Source organism: Pecten maximus, chromosome 1, assembly GCF_902652985.1.
Source record: "Pecten maximus chromosome 1, xPecMax1.1, whole genome shotgun sequence".
Taxonomy (NCBI): Eukaryota; Metazoa; Mollusca; class Bivalvia; order Pectinida; family Pectinidae; genus Pecten; species Pecten maximus.
Genome location: NC_047015.1, coordinates 21168664 through 21184162, shown reverse-complemented (window position 1 = coordinate 21184162; position 15499 = coordinate 21168664). Strand labels below are relative to the sequence as shown.

The window sequence follows — 15499 nt, the reverse complement described above, 5'->3', positions numbered from 1 at the left end:
ATACCCGTGTGTGTTACCTGTGTATGACACCTGTGTGCGGCACCTGTGTTTGTTACCTGTCTGTGACACCAGTGTACGATACCAATGTGCGATACCAGTATGTGATACCTGTATGTGATACCTACAACAGCCTTTTTTTCAGCAAAATGGAATGATTGTTTTGTGCGATACATGTGTGACCTGTACAGGTTCTCTCGAAACATTCATTTTTCGCATATTTTGCCACAATTGCCAAACACTTTAAAAACTTACACGGCAAAAGTAAGATACGCGATTAGACATGGTTTTTTCTAAGATTTTATTATTTCTCTGACATTTGGGCCGGTATTAGGAATTTACAGTCCTAACCGTTTTTCTATTTAGATGACACTTAAGGAGTCATTTTGATCAAGATCAGCTGAAATCAATTAAGCATGCTGCTATTTTACTAAATTGAGGACGTTTAAATGTTATTAGCTTTACATTGTCAATATCGAAAACAAACTCTTCACTACTGTCACTTGTAATGTAGAATACACACATAACGGAATGTCACCAGAAGGTTAGATCCTTGTGAGGCTTTAGATTCGGTACTGACGACAAGGGTTTATCTTAACGTACATGTAGCTAACTGGTTAGTTAATGTACACAGATAATTGGTCATTTCGGCACTGACGACAAGGGTTTATCTTCACGTAGTTGACTGACTAGTTAATATACACACATAATCTGTTGCTTCCACACGAGTGGCAAGGGTAGTAACTTCACGAGAGTTGGATGGCTGGTAAATTAACACACATAATCGTCTATCCTCACGTAGTTTGCTGGCCAATAAAAGATTACCTAGACCTTCACAAAGATTGCGAGCACATCTGCGGTAAGGGAATCTGTAAATAGACGTTTTTTAAGTATAACACACTTTATACAGTACAGTGAGTGTGTCGGGGTGATGTATGAACGGTCTTATTCAGTGATTGTCAACATCAAATTACATTAGCTTGATATCTTTAAGAACTACATGAAAATAACGTGTTGTATAGACCATTTTCAAAATTTCTGAATAATGCACAATATAGAATACTTTTTTATAGGTTAACAATTGTGAAGGTAAGACTAAAGTGGAATCTATGAACCAATTGGTTGTAATATTCACCTATTCCTGCCACGCCACTTTGGTTGTTCCTTGAGAAAACGAATGAAGGTTCAGCAACAGCGTTTTCATAGAAACAAACTCCTGTTCCATCTATGACCCGAATCCAGCCCTGGTCATTATTACAGCCGCCATAACTCTTGTTGATATAAAATCGACGGTATGTACTGCAAAACACATGTCTCCAAGTAAATACAGTCACCAAGTGTTACACGTGACACCACAAACTGACGTCACAAAACATATGTCTCCAAGTAAATACATACATCATCACTCTACACGTGCCACACACACTGACGTCACAAAACACATGTCTCCAAGTAAATACAGAGAACATCACTTTACACCTGACACCACAAACTGACGTCACAAAACGTATGTCTAAAAGTAAATACAGACATCATCACTTTACACATGACACCACAAACTGACGTCACAAAACACATGTCTCCAAGTAAATACAGACATCATCACTCTACACGTGACACCACAAACTGACGTCACAAAACACATGTCTCCAAGTAAATACAGACATCATCACTCTACACGTGACACCACAAACTGACGTCACAAAACACATGTCTCCAAGTAAACACAGACATCATCACTCTACACGTGACACCACAAACTGACGTCACAAAACACATGTCTCCAAGTAAATATAGACATCATCTCTCTACACACGGCACCAAAAACTGACGTCACAAAATATTTTACTGACGTTATCAAATACGCCACCAATTAAGGATTGATTGTCAATTTTGTTGCTTGCATGGACTGATGAAGGGAAGTGAACCTCGTGCAAATGAAGTGAACTGCGAGCAACAAAATTGACAATCAATCCTTATATTTACGTTAACCAGATTAAAAACTTCGCCACCAGATTGCAAAATTTGGTCGCAACGGTGTGACGTAAGTGCGTCGCTTTGTAACATTGTTATACTTATCGTACATGTGTGCACAGTAGTGGAACAGCAGACAGTAAGCTATTCTCGTCGCCAAGGCAACACAAAATATAGTCCCATACACGTTTTGATTATTACGATGTTGATACACATAGATACGATATTTTCAAGGTAAAATATTCATTTATAACAAATATTCATGATATTGTATAATAAAAACTTAGCAAAACCCGTATAAATACGAATTTAAAGTGCAATGTTGACAGTATAGTATGTGCGTGATTACCATGGTCACTCGAGAGATATGCACAGGGTCTCGGTTAAAAAATCAGCACAAGGTTAGGCCTAACGTGACGACAGCTGTTCAGTGAAATATCACAACTTTAAAAAAAAAAAAACAGAAGTTTATATACTCTCTAAAGCCTTGAAAAATGGACTTTGTAAGGTTTTATAATTTGAATGAATATTGGATTTATAGTCCTTCGATTATTTATAGATGTCATATGTTACTCAAAATTTAACGCCGAATCCCTGTGACCGTATGCGATGCAGTCTAATAGCCGGGATATTCAGAGCTCCAGAAAAAGTGTAACAATGTGGATTTTAGTCGCAGGTTAGCTGATGATGTACATGGTGTTCTTGAAATATTGGATTTCATTGTCGCACTGGCGTTTTGGGATGTAAATTATTATAAAAGTAAGTAAAGAAACATTGATTTGAAAATCGCAGTATTCGACGGCCGGAAACTTGTGTCCTCCATATGTTTAGATCGAGTCAAATTACGACAATAATGTGTCCCTGTGCTCGATATAGCATACTGCTGCTACAGTTTGTTGTGTGTTGTTGAATAGTGTTCAAATTGAGGTTTATTTTCTGTGACCACTAAAATGGTATCAAGCATGGCATTCGAGATACAGCTAACGTTAGACCTACTGCGTTACGTACATTGTAGGTCATGAGCTCGGTGCTATCGGGAGTGTCAGTGTTCTGTCAGATCCTGTTTTCTAAACTGTCTGCATTATACTGGCATTTTTATTAGCACATAAAGCGGCTATTCCACTTGTGTTTATATATACGTTTATAACAATGTTACACAATTCACAAAATGAAAGTGCATTCAAGTCTGAGGCGGTACAGAACTCGATCGCCATTGTAAACTCAGTGAATGTATTCACACGCCGGCAAGAAAGTGATTCGTCTCTCAGAACAGAAGCACGCGACCCAAAATCTTCAACGGGAAATGAAGTGAAATGAGTTTACTATGTTCATTGAGGCGGAGCGAAGTGAAAATGTAAATATTACCTGATGACGTAATTTGAGAACCTACAGATGTCCCCAAAATCACGTCCACCACATTCAGTGACAAACTGAATGAAACCACTGTCGCCCTCTATTGACACAATACAATAAGGATGCGAATGTGGAAGAAAGAAACAAAATGATGTAAAAACATTTGTCAGTACTTACTTAGCACCTGATATAGAAAAAAAGTTACTCGTGGAGTTGGTTTTTAAATCTGTAAAAGAAGTGGAAAGAATCCTCTCCTGTGCAAACCACGTGATGGAATCTGTATCCGTTGCATTGAATGTAACATAGACTTCCTCGATACCAGCGATATACAGAGAAAACTTCGCCTGAAACACGAGCAAGTCAAATACTTTTAGTAGTCTTGAAAGTTCTAGGTTAGATTTACTAAAAACAAGAAACTAATAAAAGTAGTATACGATCAGACTATCATTATTGTAATCTATATTTAGACTTTTTTTGTTTTTACAGACAAATAGGTTCGTTCATTTAATTTATTTGAACTTGTACGTGGAAAAAAAATATAATACCCCTACCATGCGTAGTCCCTCCCTGTCCCCATATATGGTGATTTATGATAAAGAAATGTAAATGATGATAAGGTTCCGGGTTATTTTGATTAGTTAATATAATTATGATTACTAATAACATATCATTTGATATCGCTTATCTGCTTGAAGGTTTTGACTGCAGCTAGCCTTTCGAATCAGCTAAAATTGTGAACAGCCACAGTAATCTATTGTTTATATTGGCTAGTGCATATGGCGTGTCAAACATAGCTAAATGATAAAGAGATGATCTTGCTATTGTTATGGTATAATTCTATCTTTATAGTCTAATTGTACCTTAGTTATTCATATTGTGTATACGTATTTTCAATATCATCATGGTATAGTCTAGTCTGTAATCAAATCTGCACCGAATCAGACTAGATTATACCATAAGAACACCAAAAATATGCAATATACATGTGTGTACGCCATAGATACATATGTTTTCTCCTCTGATTTTTATTTGGAGTATTATACACATATCATATGCTAGATACGTAGGATAAAAACGTTTTGTCTTGTTTTGGTTTCACCGAGTCGTACCTCCGTGGGGTTAAGTGCAGTCCAATCGTCAACAAGTCCACTCCGGAAGTGACGTGTACAGGTATTCGAAGTATTGACGTCTTTACATTCATTTGGTATATTTTCATTACTGTTGTCATCTCGTCCAGCCTCTGTCCATGTGTTATATACCGATTCACCATTTCCACTCCCAAATCGGGCCAGCAACATCCACCCAGAGGAGTATATCCTGTCTGTAGAGAACGAAGGGGAAAGATGTCGTTTACGGATATACGGTTATAAACGAACATAAATGAAATTAATTAGTGTAATGTCAGACTTTGTTATACGACTGTAGTTTTGCCATTTTCTGATTGGTCAAGACTTCTCCGAGACGTCTTGGTAAGTTGCAATGTTAACCTGACTCTAGCGAATTCCTCAAAACTTGAAAATACTTAAAAATTAATAAATATTTTCACCGGAATAGCAATTGAGCTTAGGAACACATCTTTGATATTTCTTGACTCATAAACGCTTATCTATGCGTATCTAGTTTTGCTATTTAAAGTTGCATGAGGTAACCTGCCTTTGGCGCCAATGACGTCAATAATTGTTATCGTGTAGGGTAATATGGTAATACATACATGTACATGATCTGCAAGTATCGATCTCTTCATTTGTTCTTCATTTTCTTTTTAGTAGCAAACAATATGAAAAAGCATCTAATTAAAACACGATCTGATAAAGCGGAACGGGAGCGTAGATTGAAACACTTAAGGCTATTTATCATATTAACTTACACACCCATGTTTTCTGTTTCTCTATCACATTGTTGCATGTTCTTTAAACTATTCATTACCAGGTGATAACATTTGTTTACTTCTATGTTTTGTTTAGTTACTAGATTATTGCTAGGCTACGTGTCATTGACTATATTCATCGTTACGTCAGCGTGAGAAAGAGGTCCTCTGTTGTAGAACCGTCTGGATGAGGTCCTCAGTCCTAAAAGTGTATTATCCTATGTAATAATTAGTTTATAAGGTTAGTATAACTCGTTCTATCGTGACCCTAGTTTATGAGGTTTGTATAACTCGTTCTATCGTGACCCTTGTTTATGAGGTTAGTATAACTCGTTCTATCGTGACCCTTGTTTATGAGGTTAGTATAACTCGTTCTATCGTGACCCTTGTTTATGAGGTTTGTATAACTCGTTCTATCGTGACCCTAGTTTATGAGGTTAGTATAACTCGTTCTATCGTGACCCTAGTTTATAAGGTTAGTATAACTCGTTCTATCGTGACCCTAGTTTATAAGGTTAGTATAACTCGTTCTATCGTGACCCTAGTTTATAAGATTAGTATAACTCGTTCTATCGTGACCCTAGTCTATAAGGTTAGTATAACTCGTTCTATCGTGACCCTAGTTTATGAGGTTTGTATAACTCGTTCTATCGTGACCCTTGTTTATGAGGTTAGTATAACTCGTTCTATCGTGACCCTTGTTTATGAGGTTTGTATAACTCGTTCTATCGTGACCCTAGTTTATGAGGTTAGTATAACTCGTTCTATCGTGACCCTTGTTTATGAGGTTAGTATAACTCGTTCTATCGTGACCCTAGTCTATAAGGTTAGTATAACTCGTTCTATCGTGACCCTAGTCTATAAGGTTAGTATAACTCGTTCTATCGTGACCCTAGTTTATGAGGTTAGTATAACTCGTTCTATCGTGACCCGAGTTTTCAGCCATCAAATTACTACTTAGAAGCAGTTGGGAAGAAGAATCCGGGTGGATTCCATGTTTCTATTATGTGATTACATTTTAATCTAACTCCATTCTCATTATGTTTACTTTGAGACTCGGAATTGCTATGAAATGATTGGTTTGCATTACCATTGTAGTTACAGAGAAGTGATCGTGTAGTTCTATACAGACGTGTGCTTTAACAAAACAAAAAATACAATACAGGCATTTAATCAACTTTAAATGGGACTTTGCATTTATCTTTTCCTTGATTTATTTGTTTTTATTGGTTCTTGAATGTATTGACTATTTGGTTACCACCCAACTTCCGTCACATGAGTTGACTATCACCTAACTTAGATGTCATCATCACTATGAAAATGTTAACAACTCACGGCAGTAGCTAGATGAGATTGCCCATCGACCGTTTCCCATGCACGTGATATTGGCACCCTCCCCTCTTGCTTCGTAGCCGGTTTCGCAAACGGCCGGAAATGACTCTCCAACAACTCGTTGTTCCATCGGAAGTTCCACTCCTAACACAGCACTATCCATACATTCTGAAGAATAATGGTACATCATTTTACTGAACATTTTTTTAATGATTACAATTCCACATTGCAAATAAAGTGGAACTCGGTCTGCTATATTTATTGACCACTATGGTTATATAGACTGTACCTCATACCTGCATGCAGTCGGGCCCGACAATGATAATGTTTATTTATGAATAATGGATAACATTAAATAAAAATAGATAAATAGTAATTAGCAAGTTTAATTTTACCTGTATAAATACATGCCGTCGTTGATGTTAGTTCGAAACATTTCTGACCCGCAGAGCATGTGGACCTCGTGCAGTTTCCAGAAACCTGTATCATGAATATATAATCGAGCTTTATAGCAGGTTTATAGCTACAATAGTAGTTTGATGGCTATAAACAACAAACAGACGTAAACCAACTAAGACATGTTCTTAAGATGAATACACATGTATATCATAATAAATCAAACTGGTTGTAGTCTATCAGTCATAACGAGTGTTTAATAAACAAGTCTGAAGTATCGAATTATCTTCATTATCACTCAATGTCAAACTAAATAGACTTACAATTTCGTAATAGTATTTTTCAAGCAGACAAGGGACATTTGTTTCATCCCGAGTGAATTGCAGGTTTTGCAAAGTCTTTGTAATCGTTGACTACTCCTTAGCCTGGTCAGGGCCATGTTCGCAACATTTATCGTTCACAAAATGTAAATTTTGCTAAAAATCCTCTGATATTAAAATCAGATATATTAAGAAACAATTCTCTCTGGTAAACAAGTTTAATGTTTTGTACAGGGCTAATACTACTCACCCATTGATACCAGTTATCGCGACATACCTCTTGGTATCTGTTAATAACGTTAGGTTTCGTTTTGTTTTGTCGTGTTACGGTCGATAGAAGATGACTGTTTTACATCTAGATCATGTGCATTGAACTTTTCTGCAACATGTTGCTAAAATTAATGTAACTTAGGTACCAATATTATAAGTGGTTTTATATAGAGTTAGTGCCTCGGACAGATGATGTTGTTATACATGAAACTAGCAATTGAAAACATGCACGCCGATGGTTGTTTAGCATTAAATAATATGTTACCATTAAACCAAGATCTCTTGCAGGTTCTTTTTAAATAGCATAAAATAATTATTGAAGAAAAACACAAACAATTATTCATAAAAAAACACCATTGAATTATCTGATGCATAAAAAGTGACAAAGTGATATGTAAAATGACAAAATAATGTGTAAACTTGAAACCACAGTAGAATGAAGTACTAAAACCTTAATAGACTGTATCATCTATATGGAAAATGAAAGTTAAGAATGCTCAGGTTTGCCAAGATAATTAGAAATATCAACGACAGGCCCCACTGCTGTACCTAGACTGCAATAATTAGTCACAGCGAGGAGTTAACGGTTTAGTATATGTCATGACAACTCGTACTATATTGTACACAAGAAAAATACAAATCACGTGCTCACCTAACATTGGAAACATAGCAAATACAAAACTAGCAGCAAAACTCCTTAGTTGATGTGTGTCTAAACATCTTTAACCGACAACATCAGAAAAGGAAGGTGTGTCTCTCTTTTACAAAACAAAACTAGGAAACGGCTAAAGTCGGGGCCTGAATAAATTATCATTCCATAGCGCACATCCTAAATATGAGATTACACCGACAACAAAGGTCTGCATCAAGTGTAACAACACCTTTTGTGACTATATCTTAACAAGAAAACTCGTCCGTAACCTAAATGCCTAATATATGGAACCTTGACAAGGATCAATATTTGTTGATAATGCAAAAAAAAATCTCAGAAGACTTATTAACATCATGATCAAAGGGAAAAGCAGTTCAGTCCCTCTACCTACTATAAGCCAGCATGTTGATCAAACAAACTGGTAAGTGTAATAAATAGGAAATACTTTATACTACATAATATTGATATTAACAAACGAAATATTCTACCGGATGTTAATCACGAACTGACGTCAGGCGGTTCCCAACAGGTCAATATTCTAACACAATAGACGAGATATTGATCAGGGTGAGTAGGATTGGTCTATTTTTTCCTACTAACCACAAGGCTGTTAATACTGGTAAATCTGTTATTTAAGTTGCCATTTTTAAGACAGATTTTCTAAACTAAACTTAACTTTCGATGGGAACCTCGATCGTGTAGAAAACCACACTTTTATGAAAATGCGAGACTAAAAATATTTTAAACAGACGTTAGTGATCAACCTGAAAATACACATGGGAATAATGTTCGGAGATACCGGGTTAACATATTATAATAACTGTTGCCATGTAGTCTGTAAAGCTAAATTTTAGGTTTTTTGCCTTGAGAATAAGACGAACAGATGAACTGTGACACAAAGATGTTTCTCTACGTTTTCCCTCTTTAAGATACGTTCAGAAAATAGTTATTTATAAGTTAACCTACCCCTGTCCACGTGTCAATACTGCTGTAAGAGTACCCTTCATGGTGACTAAGTGACCCCGGCTGATCGTTGTCCGAACATCTATTGAGTTCACACGTCAGGTTGGTGTGGTAGTTGAAGGACATGCAGCTAGGTCTAGAGAAACAATCTTTCGCACATTGTTTGGGTCCCATCATATATAGAATCGTAAATGTGCATCCCTCGAGACGCTGACCAATGATGACGTTGCCAGGGACACAGCTATACTGCGTCGCAGCCATATTTCCCCACCGTATCAGCAAACAAACCATTGTAAACACAACGTCCCATAAATACTGTTGAACTCTTCTTTTTCCAAGCATTTTCAGAAAGTAAGGTTTTAATCAGATCTGGAAGTAGATATTGGTAGATTGATTATGTGTTGATGTCAATGAGTATGTACTTGATTATTTGGATCTGTTGAAGTATTTGCCTACAAATAATTTGTAATTAAAAGTTCTTAGTTCTTTGGGAAGCCTTGTCCGTAACTGTAGCTGAATCTGAAGCGTATCGGGCATGGGAGTATCCATTTTTGAACAATAATTGTAATATCAAAATAGTTTTTAAAAATCACTGTAAAACATTATTTGAAGGTGTTAGTTGTTAAATGTATCAAAAATTAAAAAAAAAATAAAAAAAATATGGAAGTCAGAATGTAAGTAAGTAATATAGCCCGACAACCTTTATTTACACTGTATGTTTTACATAATTTCACTGTATGTGATACTTCGTACACATCACCAACGCACGTGCATTATATAAGACAGGCTGTCAAGATACATGTGGTTGATGTTCAACAATAGGTCGCATGTCCAGTCCGCGATTTTGATTTAATAGATTAGATATGACTCCAGCCTTTAATGAAAGTGTAATATGAATTTATTAAACGAGTAAAATAAATGCAGTACAACATGGAAGGAGCGTAAGATATGCTCCCGGGCGTCGCAAGAAAATAGCAATGGTTACTCATAGATTGAACAGATTATATCTGGGTACCTAGATTACCAATATATTATGCCAAAACATCTAGGAGAGCGAGAAACCAGCGGAAGTAGCCCAGAAGATGGAGGGAGGATAGATGCTTGATTAGACTGGATTATATGCCTTGGTATCATTTCTTTCAACATCCACGTGCGTACTAATTATACATAAGTATCAATTAGTAGATAATATATCCCGTTATTTTTAGGACATGAAATTAGGCTGGTCTCGAAAAAAAAACCATGATACCCTTACTAAAAGATCAAGAACTACAACTTTTAAAGCATTGTTGTTATTTTTGACGAATAATGTTGAATTTTATGAACGTAGTTAGGATATCAAATGATCTCGTCAAAGGTACATTGCAGTGTGCAGTCTAATGCACGTGATGTGACTTTTGAGATGTTTACGAACTACTACATATTCGGTATTTAAGTTCTCGCCTTCAATATAAAGCGGTCAAATATCGCGCTGCAATGGACCTGATTTTGTGACGTCAGTCCGTGGAAATAAACACAAAATCACCAATTTAAACATTTTAACCGATATATTCCACCGTGATAATATTCACCTTTTATACAACAGAACTAGAATTCTTCATAATTGTTGCAAGATACATTAATACCGTTACGTCAAAAATGCACTTTATATAGTGACGGGTACTACGGAAGCGTATTAGGGCCACATTTAAACTTTTTTTTATTTTTAATTTCCACACTTTAATGTGTAAATTATACACTTTAATGTGTAAATTATACACTCTAATGTGTAAAATGTACACTTTAATGTGTAAATTTTACACTTTAATCTGTAAATTTTACACTTTAATCTGTAAATTTTACACTTTAATCTGTAAATTATGCACTTTAATCTGTAAATTTTACATTTTAATCTGTAAATTATGCACTTTAATCTGTAAATTGTACACTTTAGTGTGTAAATTATACACTTTAATCTGGAAATTTTTTCACTTTAATCTGTAAATTATACACTTAAATGTGTAAATTATACACTTTAATCTGTAAATTATGCACTTTAATCTGTAAATTTTACACTTTAATCTGTAAATTTACTCTTTGGCTTTTACTTACTTTAACCCTCGATAAAATACTCAATTTCGCCTCATGTATATTGATTTCAACAAGGTCAAATAGCCTATCTTCTGATCTCGAAGACCTCCCAGAGTATCGAAATGTACGGAAGCGTATTAGGGCCACATTTAAACTTTTTTTTATTTTTAATTTAGTTTAAATGTGGCCCTAATACGCTTCCGTAGGGACGGGAGACAACTAAACGTCATTAATGTAGTCGATATCGGATATGAAATATAGAGATTGGTTAGTGTTTACATGATACAAATCCATGTCATTGACAAGGGTTACTCGTTCGTAATAAATATTTAGTAATAGATTAATACGGCGGCGAGTTTATAAATACTTGAGTACACGCAAGTCTTTATTTCTGTTCTGTGATGTTGATCCAAAGTTAACATTGATGAGCGTTGAATGGTATGTTGTGGGCAAATAGAGTACCTTTGTGTAATTATCTTGATCTTGACATTGAGTACCTATACCAAATTAATCATTAATTTGTTTATTGAAGTTAGCTGTATCTAATTAGTTTATAACGGCATTCTTCGGTGCGTATTGTGATCTATAGAATGTAGAGGGCGTTAGGTACATTGTATAATATCATTTTATCACCGTATAAAATACAAGCCTTACTTACAGCAAAAATAAGTATTAACATTGGATTGGTACGCCAATAACTGCAGTGTAATAATTAAGCCAAGAATAAATATGCATGTGTATTTTTTCTGTTAATTGCATATACTTGTGGTAGTTAATGAGTTTTACCAATAATACTCATTATTCTCGGCTTCAGCATGTATTGGAAACGACGTACTTACAATTAATGTTAAATCACATGTTTCTTCCGTTGTCTTTATCAGCCAATTGTCACTCGTGTTAGCTGGTATAAAACACTAAGAGCACACACGTGGTCGCACAGGTAACCGTATAGTTTAATTCTACTATTGTTCTGTTTGTATTGGGGAAGACTTATATAGACCAAGCCTGCTGTCTAACCCATTTGTATAAATGTTATACAATAAAAAAATATGTTGAAACCGTATACCTTTATACGTCCCGGTTAATTGAATTCTGGCTATAGCTTGTTTAAATGCAATGCTTTATCTTATTAGTTTATTGGTAGATTAATCATCCAACACATGAAACTAGGATTATAGAAAGTTAATGGAAATTTGTTCTAACAACAAATTAGCTTACAGGAATATAAACACCTGGCTGCCGACACGACATGTGATAAATAGTTTTAATATGCATGTATGCATCTACGAAAATAGTTGGAAAATTAATTTACCATCTAGTTCTGGTTTTATGAACGAATCATTAAATGGCCTATATTTACAAGGTGGGTGTTCTCTAGGAAGGGGAATACGCTTAGCCTTCTTGAACGCCTGGGCACTTTTTCAATGTTATCCAGAAAAATCTATATAATGTCTTTATTTTGTCGACTTTAAATTAAGATGGAAATTACCCGTTGGTATCATTATGGGTTTTTTTTTTGTGTGTGTAATCCTACAAACAATCCCTTTATATTATACATTGACACAGATAATGTCAAAACGCACATGAACCAGAAAACGAATTAATCTTCTTTGTGTATTGTAGACAGAAGCAAAGTTGATATAATATAAAATGTAATTTAGGGATTGGATGCTTTATACAGTCGTTGGAATTTTACAAAAAGATCATTTCTCCAGTTTGTGATAGAATGTTTATCTCGATATTGTTCATGTGGAAGACGCCTTTACTATATCTTTTTTTCTTTAAAATACAACTAACCTTACACCTAAATGATGGTCACAGGTTTTTCATTAAGATATAAATGGGAATATTATATTGCTATCTCTCCGGTTTACCTATGAAAGCAATGTCATTAATATTTCGCAGCTAAGACCATTTGTTTTACATGGATTTATTACGAAGTACAAAGAGCAACTACATTTTGTAGACAAAAAGTTTTTCAATTATAAATCAACTGGTGTAATTTACGTTAGTGATGAGGAAAGAAGAACGAGTAAAGCTCGATAACGATATAATTATACATTTATCACTGCCATATAGGTATCAGTACCTTACTCTCCATTTAATATAAATATATCACTAAAACGATTATATTGAATCGCCATTATGAATTGCTGATACCCATTGTGGTGATATCACTAACTCATTTAAGCATGTTTTCCGTTTCGGGCTATATGTATATGAACGCCCACTGTATTGGAGGAAAACATACTGTTTTATACTGATGTTCATATTGTCACCTCTTACCCTACACGAAAAGGGACCGAAAATTAAATAAAAGATATTTCCGAGAGTCTCTGCATTATTGAATTGGCGGACAGACCAAAAAGCGAAGGAAAGTTTTCTAGCATTTTTCACTGGAACAGAGACTTTGGAATTAAGTCCGTGTAAAAAGTCTAGCGTAAAAAATATTTCATCGTAAATCAGCCAGCACTTCTTTTTCTTTTTCACAGCCATACTGTGAAAAATTGTCGTTATGATAAATGGCATCATGTGTATATTACGTCATACTGCATGTTTGATGAATTTAAAAAAAAACAACAATTGAATTAGTATTCATTTAATATGCCATCCATTCCACTCGCTTTATTGAATTAAGATTATTAATCACTGAAATAATTTCATCATTACTTCTATCTATTTCGAGCTAACATAGTTTCCCCAATCCGGAAAAATTATCGAAAAAATCCCTTCAAGAGATATCACCTTTAGATGTGATTTTGTGGGATTAGTTGTAATAATTTAAAGTAGTGACAGCTAATCGTTTAATAGATAACACATAATCGCTCATGGTGATATCACTAAAACGGAACAACAAGTAAAACAGCACCCCCGTACTTACAAAGTGTACCTTGTCAAGTATAAAGTACAATACACAGAATACTTCATTCTAACAAAATTATTTTTCTTGATGAGTAGAGCATGCCAACGATATTTTGATATCTAATATTTGTGCAAACAAATGGAAATCATCTTATAATTTGATAAAGCTACTAACATTATTACGAATCATATGCATGTTGTTACTATGTAAATGTCATACAATGTATAATGTTTACTAATAATTAAAATATTTACATACCCTTAAGAGGAAGTCCGAGACAGCAATTTGCATATCACAGTTGCCACATTTTATCCTGGTAGAACTACTGGATATTTTCTATGTCCTGACACAAAGGCGAAAAATCTTTTTAAAAAAAATAGCGAAATCGAGTCGTTATCGTGACTTGCTGAAACTTTTCCAGGTCTGCTAATGTTGTATTTCTCCTTGTCCGTAGTTTGTCAGAGTTAGGAAAGACCTCTGGCCGTGCTCATCGACGGTGATTCCGGTACCTTCTGATCAAGGGAAGAAAGCATACTGATAGCACCACGGTCGATATACCTGGCGCTATTGACATACATTATGTAGAGTGATTAGGTTTCACATCTATAACGCATATTGTATTGATTATCATTAACAAGACTGCTGTCATTTGATATCTCAAGCAATTACCTGAAAGTGGTCCTGTTAAATGTAATGGACGCATCGCTGTCTGATTAGTGAACGAACAGTCGATGGTGAATACCGCTTACAGTATTGTATTATCGTTAACCACAATATCAATATAGTAAGCTGATTATTGGCACAAGCTTAATTATGTTTGCAACAACTGTTTTTATGGATAAACCTTAAAAACTTAATGTTAATCGGTATTAATTAAAGAGCCATTGCAATATTCTTTGTTATTTCTTGTAATTGCATGTATATATCAAGTGTATTACCTTATGTAGAATCATAATTGAATTTCACTGAAATAAAGATGCTAATGAATGATTATAAAGGGATATCTCTCACCGTTATTTAATCATATGAATATGGAATGGATATGTAAATTTCTTGTGTCATCTGTGAAAACACGTGGGCACAACACACCGCACCTGTAAACACAAATGGCCGTCTGCGGTTGAAGTCACCAACTACAACAAAGAGACCCCCGCCTCAGAATTACACTGGCTGTTATCGAGGCGATAAACCCAACAAACAAACATGCAATGCCATAAAAGTAAATAACACTCAAACAAGACCTAGCAATCATTTACTATGATGCTATATTTCTGCAATCGTTTTGATTTAAGCTATGTCATCATAATACTACTGAGGTAATTATTTCGACAATTCCGGTCATTTGTTTAAATAACGCGACCTTGAACAAGAATGACGACTGAATGAAATTTATCTACATGTATAATAATAATGTAACGAAACCCATGGCAATAATCTTTCTC

At 35.0% G+C, this 15499-nt stretch overlaps 1 protein-coding gene across 2 annotated transcripts; it reads right to left on the bottom strand.

The window, feature by feature from the left end:
- Window positions 1–281: 281 nt before the first annotated feature.
- On the bottom strand, window positions 282–14601 carry LOC117327502. Of its 2 annotated transcripts, XM_033884533.1 has the most exons (8): window positions 14316–14601; window positions 9128–9493; window positions 6919–7003; window positions 6527–6691; window positions 4434–4645; window positions 3502–3668; window positions 1133–1296; window positions 282–866 (listed from the first exon to the last, which is right to left on the bottom strand). In XM_033884533.1, the coding sequence occupies exons 2-8, from the start codon at window positions 9464–9466 to the stop codon at window positions 823–825; spliced, it is 1176 nt and encodes a 391-aa protein (XP_033740424.1). In that variant the 5' UTR covers window positions 9467–9493; window positions 14316–14601; the 3' UTR covers window positions 282–822. The 2 variants fall into 2 exon arrangements, with proteins under 2 accessions (XP_033740424.1, XP_033740432.1); XM_033884541.1 differs by lacking the exon at window positions 9128–9493 and having other exon boundaries at window positions 14316–14600.
- Between the last annotated feature and the right edge of the window lie 898 nt (window positions 14602–15499).

Excerpts from the sequence above, each read along its gene's own strand:
- LOC117327502 (XM_033884533.1), bottom strand. The coding sequence starts at position 9,466 with ATGCTTGGAAAAAGAAGAGTTCAACAGTATTTATGGGACGTTGTGTTT. Across the intron at positions 1,297-3,501 it reads TTTTCTATATCAGGTGCTAA|TACATACCGTCGATTTTATA; the intron begins GTAAGTACTGAC and ends TGTGTTTTGCAG. Across the intron at positions 867-1,132 it reads AAGTGGCGTGGCAGGAATAG|ATTCCCTTACCGCAGATGTG; the intron begins GTGAATATTACA and ends GTCTATTTACAG.